A 27,107-nucleotide genomic window follows, 5' to 3' on the forward strand; every position below is an offset into this window, starting at 1 on the left:
ACAGACCTGTCCTCCATCATCATCTTCCTACACCCTTATATACAAGACTAAGAATGAACACAATGATCTGCACTGTCTCCACCACAGATGATCATGAAAAAGAGGAAATAATGTTGTATTAACGCTTGTTTTTGCTCCTATTTTTCACAAGTTATTAAAAAAAAGATCTAAGACGTTTCCTATGCACACAAAAGGTTGACAGTTTCTGATGGTTTTTGCAGAAATTCTTTGGTTGCAAAAAACAACTGTTGCATCAGCTGTCCAGGTGGCTGATCTCAACCATTGCCATCTTGGGTTTTTTGGAGCTAGAAGTGACCATATTTGGGGGAGAGGCTGGCACTGTGGAGGAGTGAGGGGTGTATCTGACTGAGAAGCTGAGGACACTATCGGCAGACAGCCTGACATTCAAAGTGGTGCGCCCTTAATTATGCGCAACTAATAAAATGTAAGCAGGTAAGTTATAAAAAAAATCACCCCTGTACAGTTACACTTACCATCCACTACAAGTGTATGGCCTTGCAGAGAATGCCCTCTGCCTGAATTTTCCAAACGTTTGTCTTTATGGATGTGAAGCCCCCAGCCAAAAACAGCCCACAGGTGAGGTTGGGACTTTATAAAAAGATAGTAATCAGGTAGCAGTACACATCCAAGAGGAAGTTGCCAAAGTTGTAGACGAAGCGCTGAGAAAAAAGAGAAGCAAATATTGCAAGGCAGAACACCAAGTGAAAAAGCCCGTTCCAAAACACCAGACTGTATAAAATAACCGTAACGTCACCCATTTTTGTGGTTTTCTATTTTGAAGCCTCAAGTTCGGCATTTCAGCTGTCGCCATCTTGTTTTTTTGGAGGCAGAAGTGACCACATTTGGACGAGAGGGTGGATGTGACTCTCAGACTGCAGCAACGCCTTGAGAGCACCCTTAAATATGCATAACTTTAAGCCTTAATAAAATGTTAACAGGTGAATAATATAAAAATTCACGCCCTGTACAGTTGTCATGAATGTTAGAAGTAGCTATAGAGACAGAGGTGTTTTTTGTACCAAGATCTAAACATGGTTATTTATGCTGTAAAGTTGGGCATTTTAACATGGGGTTCTATGGGGATTGACTGGCTTTTGAAACCAGCCTCAAGCGGAGATTCATAGAACTGCAGTTTTTGGCACTCCCCTGTTGGTTTGATTTTTTTTTAACCTTGGAGACTGCAGCTTGGATTAGCTGCAGGGTTGTGCAGTGGTGTGGAAGTGTCACTTGAATGGCCCATTTGTGGGGGAGTGAAGGATGGAGAGAAAGCCAATATCCCCATCTCAGGAAACTGAGTATTTATCTTCAGTGAGTTAGTTTATGTTGGCTTAAAAGATGTGCAAAATTCCTTTTGATCATCATAACTGTAGTATTTGTACTGCTGCAAAATACACACATGCGCAGACACAAAAAAGCGAGTGCTCTTCTTTGTAGGACAGTACACACAAGCTTTATACATACTTAATTTACTCACTATAAGAGTTAACAATAGATGGAGACTGTGTTACATGTTCGCCTGGACTGCAGGTATTATTCTGGTCACGTTATTGGCCATTGCAATATAGTGTTGGGTTGCATTTCTCTAAAAATTAACCTTTTTAAATTTTTTGCTGCAGGCCGGCGAGTTTATATTATATAACCCTGTGGTTGCCTACATTCAGATGAATGGGAGGAGTGGCGTTTTCACACATCACCGGATTTGGTTTGACTGCACCCTTAAACGTGGTCTGCAAATGTGAGGCCGGTTGGATGTACTGCCAAATTCACAGACACGACATCGGAGATGGCTTATGCTACTGAGATGAACATTCAGTTCACAGTGAAAATAGAAGCACAAAAAAAAAAAAAAAAAAAGTGTTGCATTTATACTTTTGTTCAGTGTATGAGTCATAGCAGTGTTGTGCAAGGCTGACAAACTGGGAAGACAATGAGAGAAGAATTCTTTGGCACAAAAATTTTTGGACTAAATGGTAACAGATTTTCCTGAGGTGGCAACGTCCAAGAGACATAACAATTAAAAACAAAGAAAGAAAACAAAAATGTACAAAAGGAGAAAAGTCACACATTCAAAATCCAGTCCAAATGGTCTAGCAATCGAAGGCAAATCTTAAGTTTTTAAGTTACTGCTAAATATATTTAGATAAAGACACTTTGGGTTGGTTTGAAGAAATCATAATGACGCTGTTGTTCACTTTTGAGCTGCAGTAGAAAGTCTGTAAAGTGTTAATGTGAAAAAATTCAAGCAAAAATCAGGACTACATTAAAAAAAAAAAAAACATTCCCTTATCCCGAATAAAAATATGATTTATAATGTATTACACATTTTGATTTGAAAGACTATTTTTCAATATTGAAAGCAGATTGCTAAAGTGAGCAAAACATTTGATTGAAGTCACAATTCTGGTAAAGGTTTCCTGAAATGGGATTCATGTTTCACATCAGTTTATTTGATAAGCTGATTTTTTATTTTCACCTGCCCATTCTGTGAAAAACACTTAATGAAAGCTGTATTTGATTCACCTTCACATGAAATACCTGTGATTTCAGATGCTGTTCTCCTCACTCTTCACAGTCTCCATCACCTCGACCCCACAGACAGTGGCCTTCGGGTCCCCTCGAGAGCTCCAACACAATTTGAGCGCTGCCCGTTGCCGCTGTGCAGCTCAGTGTTTAGGAGCAGCTCAGTGCTCAAGGACATCTCAGCAACACTTGTGGAAGTTGCCCTGAGATGGGGAAAAATGTTTTTATTTCATTCAGCTCGCTCTGTTATTATGAACACCTTTTCTTTATTTATATAAAAAAGCCTTCTATTAAAATCTCATTACTGCTATCACCAGATAAATGGAAGAATTCAACAGTGTGTTCATGAGGCATATATATAAATTACAGCTAATATAGCATGACATTTATGTTGAACTGCATTATGTTCTCCCTTAAGGTATAGTACTATTTCTCAGGAAACTCATCAAACTAAGGACGCAAAATGCTCTCAAAAAGCTCCTTTTCGGCAACTTTTGAAGCAACTCTCCATATTAGGGATGTCAACAGTTAACTGTTAATCACTTAAACGCTGAGAATATTTTTGACCGGTTACACATGCCAGTCTATAGGTGTATTTTGCCACTCTTCAGTTTAGTAAAAGTACGAGCAACAAAGCTAATAAAGTATTCATGCTAGGAGGTGGCACTGCTCATCCAGCAAGTACAGCTGGTAAGTCTAGACCCATGGTGGCCGGATGACATTGCTGTGCAAAGGTCTCCCCCCAGGTTGCCCTGTTGAGTAAGTGGCTGCAAAACCCCTTTAGCATTGTTACTAGCTCTGTTAGCACCATTAGCAGTGTCTAAAAGTGTTAACATAGTTGACAATGCTAAAAGGGTTTTGCATCTCAAAACTAGCCTATTTACTCACTGAGGCAGGCTGGGGGGAGACCAGAGGGTGGCCATCATCTTTCCGCTAGGGATGGGCATGAATCATAGATTTTGATAATAACTACTCTACATACTGGAAGCCAAGATGGCTCCTGTTCATTTCAATGGAGTTGCTCACCTGGTGCATACAGCAATACAGTTTTCTAGCTTCCGGGTTAACTTCCGTGGTATGCGGCCTACTGAATATGCGCAGTAGTGTTTCTCCCACCACCCCGCCTGAGTTCCCGCTCAGCTTATAGACTTTAATTTTGATGACATCACAGATTTTAAATCGCTTTTCTTGGCATGAGGAAAGTTTTACAGATATAAAAGTCTCAATGTCTCAAAAAGTAATAATAGAAAGAGTCATAACTGACCAGTTTAAGGTGTCTTGTTAAAGTTTTACATACTATAGAAAAGAATTCACCCTCTCTTACTATGGTGGCCTCTGGTGAAATACTGGGAAATATTTGCTGAAGGACTGCATGTTTTTCCTGGGGGCCTAGCATGAGTACTCGAGTACTTGTTTGGACATCAGTATTCATTCAACGTGTAGAGTACTTGCTGCCATTCCTCCCATATGTGAACACGACTTTTACAAATATTTTAGATATTTTTTACAAGTGGTAATCGCCAAATGAGGCAAACTTCTAGCTAGCATTAGCTTCCACATGGCTAGTACACAATGCAGAGTAGCTAGCTATCCAGAGGGTGGGCAGTGGCCACAGTGTTTCCACATGTTAATAACAGCTGTCTGTCAGCAAAGCCAGCAGAAAATGAAAGGCTAAATTTTTTCAACACAAAATATTAAAACCGCACCACCTCTGAATGGCTAGCATTTTGAAATGTGGCGCTAGAGCTAACTGAATCAATGGAGTGATGGACTAAGTGGAAAGCACCTCTTGTATTTCAACTAATTTTTCTTCTTAATTTAAAGGGTGTCAGGCTATTAAAATCAACATTATAATAAACTGAAATCCCTGCTCCATACACAAGCTACCGTTAGCAGTGTCTGCACAGCTAATAGTGCTAGCATAGTTGTCAGTGGGTTTTGTCGCTCATAATTAGGCTGCTTACTCACCAGGACGACCTGGGGAGGAACTGGAGGGCGGCCGCCATCTCTCCACTGCAATGCTGCCCCGCTACCATGGGTCAGGATGGTGTTTCCGGTGGTATAATGGAGGGAAGTTTACCTCCTGGATATTACTTTGGCTGGCTGAGTAACCCTTTAGATATCACTCCAGTTAGAGAGTGTGGATGTTAAAAGGAAATAATTCGAAGTGTCTGATGTAGTTAACGTCTTTTTACTGATGGTGGGATAAGTAGTGATACCAGTGGTCTGCCATAACAGAAACTACAAACAACATACAAGATTTAGAGAGATAATGTCCTCGAGACAGAAATAATATCAAATTACATACTGGGTTAAACATAAATTTGGAGTAACATTTCCCCAATTTAAATATATTCGCATTTATACTCCTTAATCACTAATTACCACTAAACTAAACAAAAATATTTACATTCACCTGTCAAACAGCCATCATCCATGATGGGGAGAAGGAAAAGAAATGAGATAATGGCCTACAGGTGTTACTCCGTTAGTAGGCGGGGTTTCCTGGTCTGGTCTGCAGGGGCTGTACTGTATTCCACCTAGCAACAGTGACAGTAAGCCGCAACTGCTAGCTTACTTTATCTTCCACCTCACTGCAGTACCACAGGTGGCCACTGGGAAAAATTTGCTGTAGGGGTTAACAGTTTTCCTGAGGACATTAGCATTTGTTCAACATGTGGAGTACTTGCTGCCACCTCTCCTACATGTTCACATGACTTTTATATCCACCTTATTCCTGAGGGCACTACTGTTGAAATGCTTGTGCGCAACTTCCAGTGAGATAGCGGAAGTAGAAGTAAGCTAGTTAGTCCCATAGACTATCATTGGTTAGTCCCAGTGGCTACTCTTGGTGGCTAACCGCCAATGCTGGTTCTTTTCGAAAGTAATTTACCTTCAATTTGGCAAATACTGTTTTATTCTTAAGCTAGCTCAGGCCATGTTAAAGTTAACAGTATTTTAATGGAGCAAGGCAAGCTAATTGCTAGCATGCTCCGTTGAAAAGGACAAAAAAAAAAAAAATGCTTTGAGATGGCTATCAGAGATGGCAGATATGATCACATAATCCCGTTTGAGCTATAACAGGTGGTGTGTTCCATGTTTTATTTCCCAATTGCTCTTGGGAAGAGGAATACTGTAAACAAACTGTTACCATTGGATATTTGCCAGTTTCAGTTCAATGCCGGAAGTTGCACTCCTAATTCATGCAAGGTATCATGGGGGCTAGGAATAAGGTGGATACATGTATATATTTCTTTTTTGAAAATATATATTTTTACCAGCGGTAATCACCAAATGGGATGCACCACTAACTCATAACTGACCTGTCAGCAGTTTTACAGACGTCTCTTTTACAATGGTGGCCTATGGGGAAAATGCTGTTTAGGTCACAGGTGAAAAATTTGCTGCAGGGCTGAGCTGTTTTCCTGGGGGCCTGGCATGAGCACTCGCTGCCGTTCCTCCCACATGTGAACATGACTTTTATACATATATATATTTTAGATATTTCTACCAGCGGTAATCACCAAATGACTCAATTGGCTAGCTAACGTTAGCTTCCACATGGCTAGTGCACAATGCAAAGCAGCTAGCTATCCAAATATATTTCTGGATGTTAATGCAGCTGGAAGCTGTCTGTCAGCAAAGCCAACAGAATATAAAGTAAAAGGCAAGACTTGTACATTGCAAAACGTAAAAATTTTACCACCCCTGAACAGACAGCGCTTTGAAATGTGCTTAATCTCACTGGGTCAATGTAGCAATGGACCAAAAGGAAAGACCTCTTGTATTATACGTCATTTTGTTTTTTCTTCTTAAAAATTAAACCTGTTAATGGGTGTCAGGATATTGAAAGCAAAACTAACCAAAGCTGACATCCCTGCTGCATATACAAGCTATTGCTAGGATGAAATGTTTTCATAGAGGCTTTGCAACTTTATAAACGTTGTTAAGGTCGTGGAGGAGGCCTTTAAAAGGTAAGGTAAGCCCCATGTTTGGATCTCATGATTCTCTAATCATTCTTTAATTATATTAGAGGGGATATAATCTCGTTACAGACAGAATACACCGTTAAATCACTTATCTTGGCTCGGAGGTATTGGGTCAAATGGAGGAGCCATGCAGCTTGTGCCAAAGTCACTGGGGGAAAAACAAGTTGGGGGGGAAAAAAACCCCAGAAGAGGCTCGGTCTGCTGTGTGGACGGAGAAACACCTGCCATGAACTCCAATACCAATTATCCCTAACCTTTAGAAAACCCCTCAAAAGCACGCACACACACACACACGCTACATAATAGAAGTCAACCCCTCACCCCTTTGAGACTCCAGAAGTCAAAAGGCAAAAGGACAGCTGACTGACAGACAGAGGGGGGATTAGTCACAACGAATCACATGCTTGCACGCACACGCACAGCCTCCCTCGCTCCCGCTCTCTCTGTCCATCACACACACACTTTCTTCCTCTGATGCAGAATTAAGATAACGTCCCCTCTGCGATCACCTGCCTCCACATCAAACCCAGACGGCGTCCCTACGACGTCCACTCCCACACACACAGCGACTGCATAAAAAGTGTGTGGATGGCTGCATTACTACCCCGCCCACACGTACACACTGTCAAGCCAGACACACACACACACACACACACACACACACACACACACACACACACACACACATACATACAGTGTCTGTCTATCCAGTTAAACCCAACCCAGAGAGTCTGGCAGAGTGCAGACAGCGTAGAGAAGCCGTCTCCTCCAAGACAACATTAGCCTGGGAGACTGAGCAGAGAGGAAACACACTCCAGTAAGGAAGAAGAGACAGAAAGAAGTACATAAGTAAAAGGAAAGAGGGACAATGAGGGGATAAGGAAGAGGTGGAAATCCCTGGTCTTTCTCTGAATAGCTAGAGCGCACCGAGGATTCATACAACAGAGCTATATAAAGAAAGAAAGAAAGATAGATGATGAACCAGAACATCTGGGACGAATATTTCCCCCCCGCGCTTCAGTCCCCCTCTCTTGGGCTCATTCACTCCGTTTGGCGAAATGTCGTCGTGACAACACGAGGGGCCGCGTATCCATCAAAGATGTACAATGCTTGCTGTAATTAGCATAAAATACACACACACACACACACACGAGACAGAGACAGAGACAGAGCCCGAACTGAATATTTATGGAGAAAAAGTTCAACAACAGTTCCTGCATCGTTTCGTCTTTTTATTTCCTCTGATCAGACGTTGTCACAAGTGTTGGTCGGGATGAATGCTCAACACAGCAGATTGTTACATTATTAACATAACACAAACTCACAAGAACAGATGCAAAGAAGAAACAGATGCGTACATGTGTATTTCGTGTACAGGGTAGTGCAGTAGGAGCAGGAAAACAATGAATTATGGACAGCAAAATAGGACTGACTTTTATTAGTAAAAATAGACTTTTATTTCGCTAACGATATGTGAGTGGAATGAGAGGGGATGGGTCAAAGTGATTTGTAACAGAGGTCACTTTGTTGTGGTCTTCCAGGTTTATATTTACTGTCCTTATAGCGGGCCGAGTTCAAGCCTGCTGGGTCTTATCACTTCTTCGTCTTCTCCAAAATCTTAGAGTGTCACTGCCTCCCTACGTACTCACAGGAGAGATAGACAGAAGGTAAGAGAGGTAGGGAAGGAGATAGGAATCAAGGGGTAAAAGGTGTCTATTTCTCTATCAGGGTGCTGTGTTCGGTGCCTCTAGTCTGGTCCGGTTCGGTTCGCCGTGTTGGTTTTGAGGGTGCGTGTCTTGGTGCTGACTCATTCCTCACTTTCCTCCACTCTGGTTTGTCAGTCGGTCGATAATCAGTAATCCCACACAATAAACTCTTCATTGCTCTCGCCTTTTATTAACTTCCTTAACCCCCGGTCCTCAACTTGTTCTGCAGATAAAAAAAAAGAGAGAAAAGTGTATTAGAGGGACAGAGCGGCAAAAAAAAAAAAAAAAAAAAATAGACAAACAAATAAACAGAAGAGAATGACATTATGTCCCGCAGGAGAGGCAAGACAGAGAGAGGGAGGCCTGAGAGTACAATAAAAGGGTGGAGGATGGAGTGAGTGTAAGAGGATGGAAGTGAGTTGGAGAAGTAGAGAGAAAGACCCGAGGGCAGTGGATTCCATGTTAGCGATAAGTGCAACCACAAATCCCCAGCACTCCCTGTCAATAACCATTTGAACTGGCCTATTGCAGCTGATGCCACTGGATGAAAACTGCCTAAGAGAAGACCAGTGAAAGAAAGACAGAAGAGTGACAAAAAAAAAATATCTTCCTCCCCACTGACCAACTATATAATGGTGTTGTGGGTGAGATAAGTCCATGTCAGTAACATTTCATTTCTGCAAAGAAATCTGAGTTTATTTTTTGTGCTCTATTGATCTGCCCATAAAATGATTATTGACACAAACAAGTCTGCCGAACACTCCAGTACACTGTAAAATCCAGATGAGATTTTGGGGGCAGACTTTGAAGACATCACTTGAAGGATAACTCTAGTTTGTTAGGAAACGGGCATATTTTGATCATTACTATTGGTTATGATAACTTAGAGTACCAAAGCGAGAAGATCTCTGAACATGGCAACATCAAGTAAGTATGTTACGATTTCTTTCTTTTTTTTTCTTTTTGAGATCTCTATCGATCAACACATTTACACACAGGCATACAAACATCTAAAACGCACACAAAAAAACAAACACAAAAGGTAACTAAAGTCATTCCTAAAAAATCAATTCAGAGACATTTAGCAAGAGTATTGTAGAAAATTCTTCATACTTTTCAAAGGTAGAGGTTTTTATCTTCACAGGCCTGTTATTAATCAATAGTACCGTATTTTTTATTATCTCGAAACAAATAAGATTTTTAAAAACCTTTATTTACATGTTTTTCAGCGTTTATATGCACAAACATTCAGCACATACACCCCACCCTCCTCAAGCAACCAAAAATAAAACATAATGGAGAGAAAAATAAATTAATAACTGATAATGAATAAAATATATAAAAGTATTATTATTTAGTAATTATTATTCATTCATTTTTCCTAACTGCTTATCCTGTTGGGGGTCACAGAGGGGCTGGAGCCTATCCCAGCTGACACTGGGTGAGAGGTGGGGTACACCCTGGACAGGTCACCAGACTATCACAGGGCTGACACATAGAGACAGACAACCATTCACACTCACATTCACACCTATGGGCAATCTAGAGTCAATGAGTCACTGAAGGAGAAAGCAGGAGTTTAACGTTGGAGAGAAAAGCCGCAGTACACGGAGAGGGTTTGAACCAGGAACTCTCTTGCTTTAAGGCGACAATGCTAACCACCTGTGCTGCCCTATTATATTAATAACTATTAATAATAAATAATTGAAAACAAAGGAGAGGCTTTGATTGTTGTTGCACTTGAAACTGCTTAATAATCTAGCTAGTATAAAAGTTAACTGTATACACACAGACATAAACATGCATACATATGTGCACACATATGCAGCATAGACACATATAAAGATATATAAATACCAACATATCTCAATATACATCATTAAATACAAACAGACAGATACGTTTAATGTCTTTGGGCAAGTGAAATAAGGCACTTATTTAAACCAAAGTATCCTGACTTATTCCTAGTCCTAATACCTAGAACATAAAGTAGTAACATTAGAGGAAAGAGATTTACTACAGTGTTAATGAAAATGATTTCTATTCTGAGCTTAGTTGTAGAGATAGAACTCCAACCTATGCTTATGTCCAGGTCAGTATATGTACAGATATATCGTTAAACTTCAACTAATAACTCAGGCTATTATTTGCTGAAATTACTGGCTTATCAACAGGCTTATATTAGGGACAGGTGTTTATATGGGACAGGCCTTTAATTTCTGTCACACAAAACTGTTGCGCAGCAAAGATGGGAAATACAATCAAGTTGTTTATTTAAACTGGTTTGAGTATTACTTATATAAAAATTAGGCTTCAGATAACATATTAATTATGAATCATTCATTTGATCGAGCTCCGAGAGAGCATCAGACAGAGAGAGAGTTATGGCACTCAAGGATTACAGCATTGGGCATACTGACACAACACCACTTTATCCTGTTAAAACAATACTCACAACTTGGATTCATTCTTATGGAAAAACCCTTTTGATGCTTTTAATTTTAAGGACCCTTAGAGACTAAGGGAATATGAATAACTTACAGGGTAATCGAGGAATGGACACAGAGCTTGAGGTAGCCAACAACTTGCTTTTATAAATCCAAAGAACCTCTACCAACCAGACCAGGCCTCTAATTGAGACAGGCCTTTATTGGTCAAAATGTGTAGCCACACTGGGCTAATAAAAGGGACTGGGCATTTATTTGGGACTCTGCTTTTAATTGAAGTTTTACTGCAACTGTGCTGGGTTTTTTAGTAATAACTTATTGTTTACATTTGTTTTCTCCTCCAGGGAAGTGTAGCTAACCGGGGGTTTCTTAAAAACCTCTATGGTAGGGTTGGACAACAATGTCAATATATTGATATGACTGGATATTGTCTTGATTTTGGATATCGTAACATCACAAGTTTTGTCTTTTCCTGGTTTGAAAGGCTGCATTGCAGTAAAGTGATGTAATTTAGTGAACTTATCAGACTGTTGATGATGACTACTGATGAGATTTGTCAATCTCCCTACTCTATGGGTGTCAGTGTGGCCTCAGATCTCGGTAATTAACTTTACTATAATCACTGACTGGACAGATGGCCAAAGCACATCTATTACATCAAAAGCAAAAAGATCTTCTGAGCCAAGATTTACTGCCGTCTAAAAAATGTTGAAAGGACAAATTAAATCAACATGTACGCAAGCAGGAGCAGTTTTGATTGAAACGGCAATATTAAAGATGAAGTCATATGAGCCGGCTCTTTTTCCATTTCGAACCTCACAGCACCCTCTGAAACCAAAAAACAGAGATCTCGCTCAGCCCTTTGAGAGTAAAAGGGAGATGGAAGGGTCAGTCTAAAAAATGAAGTGGAGAAGGAAAAGATAGGGAGCAAGAGGCGGTCATGCGGTGAGAATATGGAATGAGGGAGGCAAGCAGTGGATGGAGAGATCGGCTTCCATGATAAACTCTTATTCATAGAGGCAGAGGGAGAGAGAAAGAGAGACTTTATCTGTCCTTTCGACTGCCTCTTCCTCACTGTTTGTTATCTGGACCTGTTAAGTGCTGAATGCATTAGAAATGTGACTAGGGATGAAGGGATGGTGGATGGAGGGAGTGAAGGAGGGATGGCGGGGGGCAGAGAGGGCACAAAAGAGAGGGAAAGTGGGTCTAAATGTTATCACTGACTGTGGCGATAAGAACGCTAATTATCAGCAACAAAAGGCCGGGCGGCTGACAACGCCTCTCTCTCGGGCTGACTCCAGTTGAAGGGTCAATATTGTAAAAGTGAGATTTGGGGGGATTTGGTTCTTCATCCCCAGCGAGATGGCATCTTAGACATCCCCATCTATACCCGTGGTGCTGCAGTTTTTAGTGGAATTTAAGATTTGAAAGGAAAGGACGAAGAAGGGGAAAGAGATCTTGTTGTTTGAAAACGGTATGACCTATGCCATTGAGTGTCTTTGACAGAAAGGGCGAGGAGATGAGAGGCGGCTGTTAGAGGGCAGGTTTGGATCTCCTGACCTAAGGAGGTCAAAGTCACGTCCTTTGACATTTGTTCTCAGCGCAGCTTCCTGCTCGGCTCTGATAAAGCTGCGTAAACATCCTAATCACGACGCTGCATCAGCTCATATCAATCCTCCTTCATTCCTTCTCCCTATTTTGTCGGCTGTGTAATTCTGCATATTATTCCTTTAAAGCCTTATCACAGAACTGTTTATATTTTTTTCTGCACCTAATGACTTTAAAAGCAAGTCTTACACAGATAAGCGCAGACGAACAGGAGTGTGCTGTGATTGCCGCAGGGTGATAAACACAAGCGGATTAACATATCGTCTCGGGCTTGCTTCCAAACAATTTACAAGATCATAACAGCATCCGGACTATGAACATACCCTCGCTGAATCCTGACGAGGCTACAGGTAGCTGTTTTAAACTCACACACACATACATCTACACGATGAATAAAACATTGTGCAATTTACATGATGTATAGCTTAAAAATCTGCCTGCATCTGACTTTTAGATCTCATACTAATATCCGCAAGAGTGAGCGAGAGACACAAAACTCAGTTTTCCTCATTTCCGGCAAAACAATGCAATTCTACACAAAAAAAATCTAATAGAAAAGCTCTATGAATGCAAATTGAGCCTTTTTGGGGCCAAGTGATGTTACATATTGCAAAGTGAGAGAGGGGGAATCAAGTTAATATCAACCTGAGTGACATTACCATACAGTGTGACTGTGGGAGACAGAGGGCAAAAAAACATTTGCACTTGGCAATGAAAGGAGAGAGCATGGAAAGGACAATGGTATCCAACTAGCAGCAGCTACTCCCCTGGTCTTATTACATTAAAACACACACAGAGACAGTCAGGGGAACGCCTGTGTCAGCAGGTATTATGGAAATAGACCGTAAGGTTTAAACCGGCTATTTAGAGTGAGCTTTATTCAGGCGCCAGTAGCCTGGTGGAAATTATATTCTCCTGTCTAAAAGCAAGGAGCCAGCACATGTAAATGGATGCTAGTGTGTATATGTGTGTGTGTGTGTTACATTAATTCATTTAGATTTAAAAAGGGAACTGTAGCTACCATGCACATCTATGATCCCTATGACGTATGCTGTAACTAACACACACATGGGGCTACTTTGTAATACACACATCGATTCAACTGAAAGCTACACTACAGGATAAGGAGGCACTAACTTACATATCATTTGTCCACGAGGGTGCATGCACATGCTTGCCATTCTTTTCAAAAGGGAAAAAACCATGTTATTTTGGAGGGTTTTAAAATATAAAGTTTAAGTATTTTCCTCATGTGCAAAGAGTATAGTTGCACACGATGAAAAGCTCATTCAGTTCACTTAACAGGCATTAAAACACATATACATACATGAATATGCAAAAGATCTTAGCGTAGTGTATCAAATGATGCTTATATGAGATATGACACATGATAAAAGACAAATCACTATGTTCAGTAAACACGCACCTGTTTGGCGTTGTTGACACACTGGAGGTAAAGGGCTGCTATGTTGGAGCAGTGGAGGGTTTTTCCGACGTTCTCCTTGTAGCATGCGAGGATCTGGCCCTGCAGGTCTGCACACACAGGATACGCCTCATACCGCCTGCGGGGGGTGAGAAGGGGAGAGAAGCGGTGTGAAAACAGGGAGAAATATGGTGTTAAAATTGAGGGCAGGGTGGGGTACGAGAAGAAGTGAGACGGGATGTGAGTTAAGAGGAAATATAAAAGCGTCAAAAAGAGGGACAGTGATAAACGTGTGAGTGAGAAAAGAGAGGCAAAGGTGGACAGAAAATGAAGGAAACATGGAAAACGTGTAAGGATGGGTAATGCAGAGGGTTTGACAGAATGAGAAGAGGAATACAGACATAATATTTAGGGCTGCAATGAATAATCGACAAAAATCAATGACCATAATCTTCCATTAGTTCGTGACATCATTGGCTGCAATGTAAGTAGTAGTAGTAGTCGATAGTGACACTGCTTACTTAAGTGAAGTATACGATAGCATGAACACCTTCACAACCAAAAACCTTTAAAGTGTGAGAGTATTTTACTGGTAACTTGGCCAAAAAGGTTGTTAACTGTAACATTTGTAGCATGGAAGCACAGTAATTACACTGGAGCATCTTAAAATCAGGCACGTTGGCTCTCTGTTTGATGCAGACCTCGGTATGTTTGATTGCTTGCTGGCAAGCCAGCTAAGTTAGCTTGATGTTACAGGCCTTGTTCTTCACATTATGAGCTGTTACGTTTTATATTTTGTAATACATTTTCTCTTAATCAATATATTGATGGCGTTGAGAGCAAGCAGCAACCTCCAGGGCTGAAAAACACTGAAGTGCCAAATACTGCAGTTCCTCTACTGGCCACTTGAGGCTGGTTCCAGAAGCTAATCAATCCCAACAGACCCCCATATTAAAATCATTGATGTAATAAGAGACCTGGATACAGCGATAAATGCGGGGCCCAATTCAATCCTATGAAAGTTGCTCAGTGGCACATGAGGCCGACATGGTTCAACCGCTGCATATGAAGTTCCCTGGATGATCCTGGTATTAGAAGCACCCATAGAAGCAGCTAACTTTCGGTTTATCGCTCCAGTAACTTGAATGGGGATAAACATATAATTTAATATAATCATGCAGCTCTTCTAGACTTTCGAAATGTTACCGGACTGAGTGGATCAAATCCTGATGGTGGAACGACAAAAATGTATTCACTGATTTCCACACATCTCTTTTGCCATTTAAGTCAATGGGAAAAAGTCTTTTTGGGCTGCAGGGCATCACATGATGGATACAGGAAATTTCAGCACCACTGTTTAGCCTCCATGAAAATTTGCATCAAAGCCCGGTGCACTTCCTGGGGGCCTGGTTAAAATGCCCAAATGTACAGCAGAAATAAACATGTTTACAGCCTTGGTCTCTATTGCTGATTTCCTTGTTAATGACAATTGTACAGGGGGTTAATTATTATTAAGCCCGGTGCACAGCTTCACCTTCTCGTCAAAATACAGTCACTTCTGGCTCTCAATCAAGATGGCAACAGCTTAAATGCAGAACTTCAAGCTTCAGAATGGGAGTCCACAAACCAGTGGGTGACATCACAGTAGCTACATCCATTGATTTTGCACAGTCTATGGTTGGTTGGTCTATGGTCAAAACGATCCCTGCTCACATGTGCGCTAACTTCACAATCCTAAATGTTGCATCTTTCATGGCAACATTTACTGTTACAGCTGGAGATTGTGTTGCTGTCGTGGCGATTGCACTACATACAAAACTAGAGAATTTGATATCTTTGTAAATCGCAAAAAAATCTACAACTCCTGTCTATGTGTGTTGTTTGAGCTCGTTACGTGAATGTGAAGAAAAAGCCCAAATACCTAGAACCATTCTGTTGCTATGGCAACCTGCTTGGTCCATTATGACAGGACTTATATCTGTATTAGTTCATTAAAAGACGTATTTTTGAAGAACTCTTTTTTAAGTTAGGACATGCATAGAACAACCTAAAGCTAAATTTAAAAGCTGATCTCTTAATAAAACCCATTCATAAATTGTCAGTCAGTCAATTTGCATGTCACATGAAATCATACAAAAACATTTTTACGAATACTCAATTTGTTCCACATGATATGTTATTCAACTATCCAAATAGTCACTGCAGACCTCGTATTATTGGTTTGGAAAATAAGATTGTCAATGGTCATTTATCTCAGGAGAGTCTGTGCATTAGAGCCCACTGAGCTATACTGCAGTCTCCAGTGTATACACCCCCTGGCTTTTCTATCACCGCTGTCACTACATCTCAAAACACCTGAAGCAAGAATCAGCATTACTGTATCTGCTGGAGAGGAGGTCAGAGGCCAATCCAGCCTCCACAGTTTGCCGGGGCGATGTGTGTATTACAACATATCGACAGAGAGGTCAGAGGGTTTTCTAAAAAATGGACCATAAGAGGGTGTCAAATAAAGCCTCCAACAATGGCTTCATCCCCTACGAAGGGAGATTCATCAGCGCTGTGGGACTGCACAGAAGAGACCCAACTTGACAAATCAATGTGCGATGCAGAGAAAACAACAGAGGAGACTTGGTTTAATCTACACAAGCGAAAAGGCTTAGCTGCTACAATGTGATGATGATAATGATGATGAGGTAGAAATTACCGGCACGCTAAGTATACCTTCCCTTAAATTGGTCTGCTGCTGCCCTGCTCTTATGTCTTCCCGCCAAAAAAATCTAAAGGCTGCACAATAAGAGAGTATTGATCACTCTACCGGGTAGTAGTGAATCCATCTATTGATTCAGAATCTCTCTCTCAAAGAGTCAACCATTTACAAACTGGGTAGCTGACTGTCACCTTGGAGTGGTCTAAATGGCAAATTCAATCTCTTAGCATCCACTAGGAGGTTGTTGTTGTTGCAGACTGTGCATGCTAATGTCTGGTTATAGGCTACACATCACTAGCTTAGCACGCCCAAGTCTGTCCTTGAGGTCTGCCACTGCTTCAGTGCTGCCGTCTTGGCTGGTACCATCCAGATGCTAGCACTCCTAATGGTAGATGCTACACTAAACTTCAGTGCATTTAAATGGGACTCTTAGGTTAGATGCATGCAAGAGTTGGATCCTTCAGCCCATCTCAGCAGTGGGATGTACCACCAGCGCTGCTGCCTCGCCCAATGTTTAACTGCTTTTGTCTGTCTCTTCACACACCCCATAAAAATCCATAATGACGACACATGTGCATGCTAGGGCTATTATGCTAATGGCGGTGTCATCGTTTTGTTCACACCAGTGCTCAGGACACTCCATCTGCCTCACTAAACGGCTTGCACGGGTGTGAAAGAGATTTGCCCGTCAGCAACTCTGGAGATCTCAAAGGAATATTGGGGCTGAAGCTGAGACCCTGCAGTCAGAATCAGATGTTTGATTTGCCCCCTGGAGTGAGAAATTACCCCCCGTTGGATACAAAGCAGAGGATTGGACACACGGATCATTACCCAGGGTGCAATGCTGCAGCTAGCTGGTGCAGTGTGAGCACTGTATGTGCATCACCACATGGTCATATTGGTGAGGGAGGCCGGGAAAATCTATAGTCCTTGTAAGTGCAGGTCAGTGACAATTTGTGACAATGTGAGAGGCACTCTCCACACCTTCAACAACTTCGACAGTAGTGTGATTAATCAATACACTTCATCATTTACCACTAAAAACAGCTCAGAGGTCAAACAGGGAAGCAAATATTCCAACTAAAGCCAGTAAGGCATAGTACAAAGGATAAAAATTGTCAATTTGGACACACACTCATTTATTTTCTTGCCTAGAGTTGGATGAGGAGTTTAATATTACTCTTATGTCTGTATGGTAAATATGAAGCTTAATCCAAAGGACTTTAGGAGACTAAAGCAGGGCCATTTCTTGGCCGGGACATGTCTTCCTGGACAAACAATGCATTAATTCGTGAGCTTTAAAGGTGCTGGTTGGCTGATTTTGTCACCTTTGGACTGAGCCATATATATCCACATATAATCTAAACCAAAGGGCAACCTCCAGGGTTGAAAAAAGCAGCCAATGCTAAGTGCCAAAAGCTAAAGTTCTTTCCAAGTTTACAGACTGGCACAAAAAACGGTTTTGGCCATGACGCCTATGTGGAAGGAGAATTTTTATAAAACTCACTTGTTTACATTTTATGAAGGATTAAAGTTATGCACAGTCAAGGGCAGGGCTGCTTGAGTGACAGACCATTACCCCTTTTCAACAGCCATTGGCTGGCTTGGCTTCAGCCCAGCACAGCAGGGATTTGCACTCTCATTACAACAGGGCTACCTTCTTCAAGGTATGTCTTGAACTGATGATGGCTCGTCTTGAGTGATGACGTTTAAAACTAGTGGGCTGATCCACGGCTAAAGTACCCTGTTATTGTTGCTGCATGTGTTTTTCCACAGCAGGGCAGGTAAAAGAAGTTTACCTGTTGGAGGTGAGTTGTTTGCAGAGGTGCAGTAAGAGCCTGTTGTCTGCAGCTCTTCAACATCTCACTGTGGCTGTTTCTGCTTTTACTTTACTCCCTGCCGTATTATTACACTTGTTTTTACTGAAGAAAAGCTGCTAACAAAGTTTCGCTAATTCAGCAATAACACATTTAATTTCCTACAGATTCTTCACAATAAAAGTCCCAAGTTGATTTGTTATGTAGAAACTTCTATTGTGAAGTAGCGAAATATGTTGAGTTTTTGAGCAGCAACTTCACACAACTTTTAATACAGCTGATAACGAACGTGAAACAGTAAAATAAAGAAGATGTCAGGTGTCATCGGGGGTTGGCTGTTGTCAGCGAGACGTCACGCTACCTGCTTGAGGGCAGGCGGCCTGGCTTTTGGACCTACTCCAGAGAGGGTCCATCTCTGGTGCAGCTTGGCGTAGCACGGTGCGTCTAAACTGACTATGGAAGTCGCAGCATGACTTCATTGGCGCGGCCAAGAGTGACAATGGAAAAAGGGTACATGAGTCACATCCACCCCTCACCCCTCACTCCTCCATAACTCTAACTTCTCTCCATGGTAACTTCTGGCTCCAAAATCCAAGATGGCAACATCCAAAATGGCTTGAGGCTTCAAAACAGGATTTCTCAGACCAACGGGTGATGTCACGGTAGCTGCGTCCATTACTTTATACAGTCTATGATCTAAACAGTTGCTGTGAACCACATAGTTTCTGTCCAAGCCTGACCTGAGTCCAAACCATGGCAGTAGTTTTGGGCCCAAATACATTAAAAAAAACCATACTACTATTTTTTTCTTTCCATTTTTTGTTCAGCACGGCAGCTGACATATGTGACACCGTATCCGATGTGTGCTTTATCCTATCTAATGTTCAGCACAGCCCCAAAAAGTCATATGCCATATTTATTAAATAGAGATTTAACTTTTAACTTAACTTAACTTTTCTCCTCATTAGTGAGAGGCAGAAGTCGGGATGGGTTGATGGCCAACACAGCCCATACATTATTCATGACATTACACAGACTATAAGGTCTGCATCTAAAAAACAAACAAAAAGAAAATGCGGTGAAACTAAAGAGAACCCGACCCAATTCAAGCCTGGGGAAATTCTGAGAAGTTACAGCCCAGCCTTGCCCAAACCCAGAGAGTCGGGCTTGGCCCAAAAGTGAATCAAAGCTCCAGTTGTAACTTCTATATTTACTGTACAGATATGACTGCGGTATCAGCGTTCTCATCTAACTCCCGGCACCAAACTGAATGAGCATATTTCCCAAAATGTGGAACCACTCCTTTAAATTTTGTTTGATTCCACGGTAGGTCTTATCACTTTGAGCGCAGACTGGAACATTATGCTGTTGGGTGTGGAGAGGGTTCTGCATTTGTGGATCCACTGGGGAGGAATTCAGTCATTTGCTGGGAGGCATGACAAGGCCATTGCTCTGCGTCAGGGTATTGAACGATGACAGCAGCGCTAGCAGAAATCGCTGCCGTCCTATTCCTATGGATCCTGGCGCTCATTTATTACACCGCCTATGGGCATCTGCAGGGACGAGACGAGCCACATACACCCACTAATTACTTTCTTAAGCGTTTGCGTTAATGCCAGGTGCATCCTGCTGATACAAACCACAGTGTTTATCACCAGTAATGGCCTCTGAGAGAGAGAGAGAGAGAGAGAGAGAGAGAGAGAGAGAAAGGAGGACAGAGGAAGCGAGGGAGAGAGAAAAGGATGAGGGGGGCGGATAGAAGTGAAGAGCATTTCTTGATGAGGAACTAGACAGTGGTACTTCTATTTTTGCTTGCTCTCTGGTTCTCTCAGTGGGGAAGGGGCTGAGACAGTGGTTGAGTTTATCATGGAGACAATAACACTGTCACATACACTCTGTGGCGGCACGCTGCATCCTCTATCATCTATCATTAAGATTAACATTAAGTTCCTGCAGCCAACCACAACCACAAAGCTGGTAGAGAGCGACTCCAACCCTCCCTCCTCCCCATCTTTACATTTGGTGCTCTCATCTCACTTATAACTGCTGTAGTGCAGCACAGTGAGTAGATGCACAATATTTCACAGCAAATAATACACGCACTCATTTGTGGTCATTTTAAAACTATCTGGAAAGAGAAGCTTTTTTTAGTTTTCGCGTCACTTACTGGCCTCAGGTGATCACCAAATTCTTTCAGCCTGGTTATGGAAATACATTCAAATCATTGTGCTCAGTTTGAGGCAAGCTCGGAGGGATTTTGATTCTTGTATTTAATTACAGCATGCACCAACAGTACTTCCCTACATAGCTAGAGTATATCAAATAGCACAAAAAACAAGACCAACATTAGGTTGTTAGGTGCAAAACGCTGCAAAGTGGATACACATTAGATTCTTTCACTGTGGGAGTCACAGGGTATAATTATAAATATAGTCAAAAACAACTATGAATCATCCAGTTCCCATGTAACCTGAGCAGCAAGGCATTCATAAACATCAAGACTGGATCACATTCCCAAAGCTAAACCTCTTTTTTGGCACTGTTTAAATGATTTACAGGAAATGAAAAAGAAGGCCGGAGGCATTTTGACCCATTTTCAGCCCTGATTTGGTCTCAGAGTACAATTTAGGTTTTGGTCAACAAGTTGTGATGTGTGTGGGTCTGTTATCAGTAGAAGAAGACTGTGGTCCTTGTTACACCTGGTATTAACCTGCGTCTTGGGTGATCTGTGGACAGTACTAAATTCAAGTGTACCCATAACCCCCTTTTTCACAGAATGACAGTGTGTATGCTGGGTTTTTTTAACACAGGAAACCTGCTAAAAATAGGCAATAGACTCATTCCCAATGCCAGCAATGTCTGGTGTGTTACGTTCAATGTCATGGGCAGGCTGGAAAACAGGCAAGTAAACAGTGGAAAGCAGCATGAAGGCCAGTGAAAATGTTACGGTGGTCACTTCTTTTTTTATATATATATCTCTTACTTATTCAGTCTCTCTTTCATACTAGGTGCAGACCGATTCTGAATGATGTTTGAGCATGGCTTGGACCGAGATAGATGGTATTTTGTGGCAGCCCGTCACTGAATCTTGAGGGCAAAGGGGCTAAATTTAGCGCATTTACCCGGGAGTTGTATTTCCATCACTGCCTGATCCGGGCCAGAGCCGATTAATACCTGTGACTACTGCAGAGTCATTTGACCCGGGTGTGAATGCCAATTGTAACCTTTCCCATCAATTAAAAAAGCCAGATGTTAGCTGGTGTTAAGGGTTTTTTGAGCAGTGGGAAAGGAATTCAAGATGCTCTGTGATTCTATCACTCAAACTACTTGTTGAGGTGGTCTAGGGTCCATTTGACCACATCTCTGTATCTTTTATGCTAGTGCATCCTGATGTGTCCCTGACAAGGACTACATCATCAATGTAGAACGTGGTGGTTGTTTTGATGACAGTGCACCAACTCTATAATTTGCCCATTTCACGATGAGTTGGACAAAGTGTTGCCTGACTGCCGCTTGACAGGCGAGCACACTAGCGAGCAGCTAACAAGAGCATGGATGGAATAACTGTGTGCAGGGTCCTTTGACCTTCTGGCGTAGATGATGTAGGCAAGAACTAAATCTGAACACAAATGGTCAGCTGCAGATGCATGACAGACACAGATGTGAACAGTGTTGTGTCTCGGCTGTCCAATTCTGTTGGGATCACCAAAAGGCATGTTAATACCAGGTATAAACAGGTCCTAGTGTATCTGTTCACACCTGGCATTAGAAAGTGTCCCCACATGGGTCCCGAGTGACCACTTGTGATCAGATCTCACCACTCCACTCAACATGAATTAAAGAAAGAGAACAAGTGCACAAGTTCCAGTGAATAAGAAGTTTGCAAAGACCTTGGTGTGAGGGCAAAATCAATCAATGGACTTTTCAAAATTGTCATACAAACTCATTCATGCACGCTACACAGAGCAGGCAAGCTGGGAAGACGGTCCTTCAGTGTTGCCCAGGACACAACTGCGTCCACACTGCTGAAAGAACGTGGCCATATGTGGCCCAGCCCACCTCTGAATCTGATCTAAGTGATCGGATCTCAAGAGGCATTGAGGATGCATTGGGTGAATTCACATCTGTACTTAGAGCTGTCCACATGTGATCCAACCTCCTAGGATGTATGTTAATTCCAGGTGTACCAAACTATTTTGCTTTCAACCCCTTTTTCTGAAGCAATGTCTACTTATCAAAGGATCTGTGTCCACCAATAGTGATTTTCCTGCTCAGACAGTATAATTTAAATCATTCTCAGAGACTCGAGGATGTAAAACTATACATAATTTAACAGAGAAAAGTCTGAGAAACAGAATGCTATTACGGCAGAATTTCGTTTTTTCTTATCTCCTGACCCCGTAGATTACGCTCATGATCCAAAATAGGGCTTCAAACCCTCTTGGTGACACTGCTGCCCTAGTATAGATAATTCTACAGGTTATAGAACTATCCCCCACACCCTCTCTTTCCCTTTTCTCACCATCTCTATCCTCCTTTTATTTCTTCCTTTATTCCCTCCCTCAAACCACAGAGGTTCACAGGATATTTAATAAAACTGCATGTGGTGGGAGACGCTGAAACAAACAGAGACATCTCGCCACATACAGTTGGTTATTATTTGCACTTTGTGTGTGTGTAAAAGCTGTGTGTGTGTGTGTGTGTGTGTGTGTGTGTGCTGCATCCCTGTACCCAAGAGACGGTAAATCTAAACAGTCATATAGGGGTCTCACCTCGTGCCATCAGTAGCCATAAAGGTCTCTATAACAACACCGTATCCGCCCCAACCCCCACCATGCACATATACACACACCACGCAAGTCCCTATTGCTTTGATGCACTGATAGGAATGAAATGGCCGGGGTAAGGTTGGATTAGATATCTACATTACAGTTTCTCTGCTCTGCGTCATAAATCACAAAGCGAAGGAGAGAGATGAAAAGAGAGGACAGAAAGGAGGGGGACACTACCTTGAGAAAAGATGCTTACTTAGAGACCCTGAGACAGAGACGGACAATGTATGTTTGTGAGACAGAGGACAGAAAGAAAGCATGGAACAGAAGAGAAGCGAAGAGAAGAGAGATGCAGGAGAAGCAGAGGAAGACCCTCCACAAAACCCTCCTGAAGCTCTCTGCTCACTTCCTTTGTAAAGTTTTCCTTTAGGAGAGAACAGAAAACGAGGTTGAGAGGAGGGGCAGAAATGATACGAGAGGGTGAATGTGTCCCATTTAACATGTAATAAGGCAGAACAGATTACCTGCTCCCTCCCTCTCACTGTCTGTCTCCCTCCTCAAGGTGTCCCTATATCATTTAATACAATCCCTTCTTTTAAGCCCCCCCTGCTGCACAAGTCAGCACATTTCCATGGAGCGGACATATTCCGATAGGTTTATGGCTACGGCTACATTCTTCAAAGAACATATTGACTGTGAGCTGGGGGACGTATTGAGATCGATGTTGGGATTTTCATACAATATGCATATGTTATGCCAATGGACTGAGCAAGGAGCGGCGTCAGTACATTTTTCAAACCAACATATATTGACCATGACTACCATCTGCTGTAACAATGTAGAGCGAGTGCACTGAAATGACATTCATAGATCTCTGTTAAGGCTACAACATGCTTCAATAGTTGAACAAAGTGCGAGGCACATCTGGAAACATGTACGTTCATCTGTCATAATTTGAGATACATTATAACTCTGAACAAAGAGGCGCAGACACACAAAGAAGTGCCCAAAGGGACACGCAGGTGTACAAACAGACGCTGTCCATTCCCTGCATAGCAACTGTCCCCTGCAAAAAGATTTATCGATTGGACAAACTGGCTCCAGGAGGTTGTTGTAAAACTTTTCACTCCAAATGAAGGAAAACAGCTTTCTTCTTAAAACAAACTGAAAATAAAAAGCAGAAAATGAGGAATAATAAATATATAATGTTTAGAACCTGCTAAAAATGTGCATAAGATGATAAAAGTGAATGTGTTTCCATCAGTGATGGATTGGAAAATGTGTTTGTCTACATTAGGGCTGGATGTCACCTGAAAACTTACTAGTGCTAATGCTAAAAACAAACCTATAAGGCTGTGATTCCCAACCAGGGGTACTTGTAACCTAGGGGGTAATTCTGCAGTTACCATGGGGTACATGGAGATATTGTGGTGTAGCTTAACCTTTTGAAACCTGAGCAAATTGGCTTGATCTTTTTTAAAAACATGAGAAGAAGGCAATGAGCAATGAAAGAAGTGACCCAAAAAATATGCACTAAATTAGTAAAAAGAGAAAATTAAAAACTAAAAAAACTGGGGAAAAAAGAAAGAAAATTAAAAGCAAACAAACAATGACAAAATGAAATGACCCAGAAAATGTGCTTAAAAATTATATTAATTCAGGGGCGTTGGTGGCTTAGTGGTAGAGCAGGCGCCCTATGTACAAGGCTGTTGCCGCAGCAGCCCAGGTTCGAGTCCAGCCTGTGGCCCTTTGCTGCATGTCATCCCCTCTCTCTCCCCCCTTCACACTTAACTGTCCTGTCCATTAAAGGCAAAATGCCCAAAAAAATTTATATTAATTCTGTCACATAATTTTAAAATGTCATAATAATTATAAATATGGGTTTTCCCGAGGTCATTTTAAGAACACTTTCCTAAATCTATTTTTTTTTTCTTATGTTAATTTCGATAAATTATCAGCCCATAATGGGGCATTTTTATAATTATGCATTATTCTGTAAATGTACTTATAAACTTGGTTTGTGAGCTGCCAATAAACACAGAGAAGGAAGAACAACAATAATTGCAGCACGAGGGGGTAAAACATGTTGCAGTGTGGACGTCTCTCACAGTTTCAGTGGAAGACAACAGGATTGTGCTGAGGGTCTGATCTCCGACCGCCCAACACAGGTTAGACGCATACTTAAAGACTCCAGAGTGTTAGCACAAGCTAAATAGCAGCAGCGGCTTACATCCAACACCAAGCTTTTAAAAGCCACAACTCTGTTGTTAAACTTATTAATAACTACGATGCTTGTGATGCTACAGTTAGCGATTATTTGTATCGTTACCTCACTGGCTGCATGTGAGGCACAGCTGCCTGTTTGCTTGAGTTCAATTTAAATGTGTGAAGTGAATCAATAGCACATCGCTATTCTGCTTGGTAGTTGTAGACAACTCTATTGTGGGACGGTGAGAGGGCGCCTGGGTGTGTTTATGAAAACGCAGCGTATCTGTGCATCCCAAAAACTTAACAATAATAACAAAAAAATGTGAGTAGTGTTTTATAATATCCAGTTTCTGAGCACATTTGGAACCAGACGGGTGGTGTTGATATAGTGGTACTTGAGTTTATCTAACAGGGTTGCAGATGTACGTCTTAAAGAAAAGGTTGGTGTAAGGCTATAAGGTTTGGCACCAATACACAAACTGATTTACAGTTTTACAGTTTCATTAAAACCCTTTTCTTTTTTATCTGAGAAAGGAGGAGTTTGGTGGTTAGAGGTAGCAGTGCCTCAGTCCATAGGGACTTGGCTTAGGAACTGAAACAGCCTGTTCAGATATTTGCTACCAGCTGTTGGTATTTGTCAGTCTTTGATACTTGGTGTTACAGACACATTTTAGTTGGTACAAAAAAATATTAAGGTTCAACAATCTTCTTTACTGTACCTTCAGAACGCTACTTTTGCTTTTGTCAAAGACAATTTGTTCAAAAAGAATGGACAAATATTTTCTTCACATGAGTTGTAGCAGCGGATTCTGGGAAGCTGCTGCTTTTCTGTTTTTAATGTAATTTTTTTGGTCAAGCAACCCTAACCCAGAAGAAGCCATTTGGTTTGCCATCACATGACTTTACTAATGGATTTCTTATTCTATTATGATTAAAAAGCACTTAACGAAAACAGGTAGAAGCCATTTCATGGTCAGATTTGGTCAGATTTCACACATCTTGCCAATTTTTATTTCCCCCAGTCTCTAACTTGCTCTTTGGCACATACACACAACACGTACTGTAGCTCCATCGACAGTATGGATTACCCTCGCCTGCCACCAGATTGAGTTCCCAATCACCACGTTCTCTATTTATCATCATTTGGGTCCACTTAAGGGTTAATAGGGTTAAGGGGCGGGTGCCGGTTCCCCCTTAAAAAGCCCTCATGTTCTCTCTAGTTAAGGCAGGCGTCAGTACCAAGGGGGGTAAATAAATACAAATGATCCAGTTAAGGAGAAAAATGACACGCATTTCGCTCACGCTGCTTTTTAAAAGCAGACCTGAGTGACCCCCCGCAGTGAAATCCATCAGAATGGATACGAGATTGAATGAGAGAGAGAGAGAGGGAAAGAGGAAGGGACGGAAAGAGAGACAGAATGGAGAAAAGCATGAGGGATAAAAGACTGCCAAAGAATGGAGAGACAGAGAGTGTGTATGAGTGAGTGAGGGAGGTGAAAGCACATGATAACAAAGAGGCAGTGAGTGAGAGAGATTTAAATTAAGACAGAAAACACTGCTCTTAAGTGAGCAGTGAGGGAGACAAAGAAGGACAAGTGGATGAGAGGCAAAGAATGGGAGTGTATGTCCTTTGTGACCCCTCTTATACACACTTGAACGAGGGGGCTGGTCTCTGGCCTTACGCAGAGGGAGACAAACATGTACTGAAACATGCAGCTAAGGGAAGTTCACACGTTCAGGGATGTTTATTCGGGAGAGACACCTTGACATTACAAGGTTATTCCAAAATTAGTAAATGATTAATAAATGCAGTGCACACATTCAGCAAAACAAGAAATGCTGCCCAACACTTCTTCTGTTCCATCATTCATGTCACTGTGTTCACGATA

At 41.7% G+C, this 27,107-nt stretch overlaps 1 protein-coding gene across 4 annotated transcripts in view; it reads right to left on the minus strand.

Moving 5' to 3' along the window:
- Window positions 1–7,743: 7,743 nt before the first annotated feature.
- The window catches only part of chchd3a (coiled-coil-helix-coiled-coil-helix domain containing 3a), a 110,513-nt gene continuing 91,149 nt past the window's right edge, over window positions 7,744–27,107 (minus strand). For 2 of the 4 annotated variants that reach the window (XM_050036535.1, XM_050036534.1), the window contains 2 exons: window positions 13,718–13,853; window positions 7,744–8,459 (listed from right to left, as the gene is read on the minus strand). In XM_050036535.1, coding sequence (XP_049892492.1) covers window positions 8,436–8,459; window positions 13,718–13,853 — 160 coding nt within the window. In that variant the 3' untranslated portion in view covers window positions 7,744–8,435. Of the gene's footprint in view, window positions 8,460–13,413; window positions 13,474–13,717; window positions 13,854–27,107 lie in introns of those variants that run through there. The other 2 variants (XM_050036533.1, XM_050036532.1) reach the window with 1 other exon arrangement.

This window comes from Epinephelus moara, chromosome 23, assembly GCF_006386435.1.
Source record: "Epinephelus moara isolate mb chromosome 23, YSFRI_EMoa_1.0, whole genome shotgun sequence".
Taxonomy (NCBI): domain Eukaryota; kingdom Metazoa; phylum Chordata; class Actinopteri; order Perciformes; family Serranidae; genus Epinephelus; species Epinephelus moara.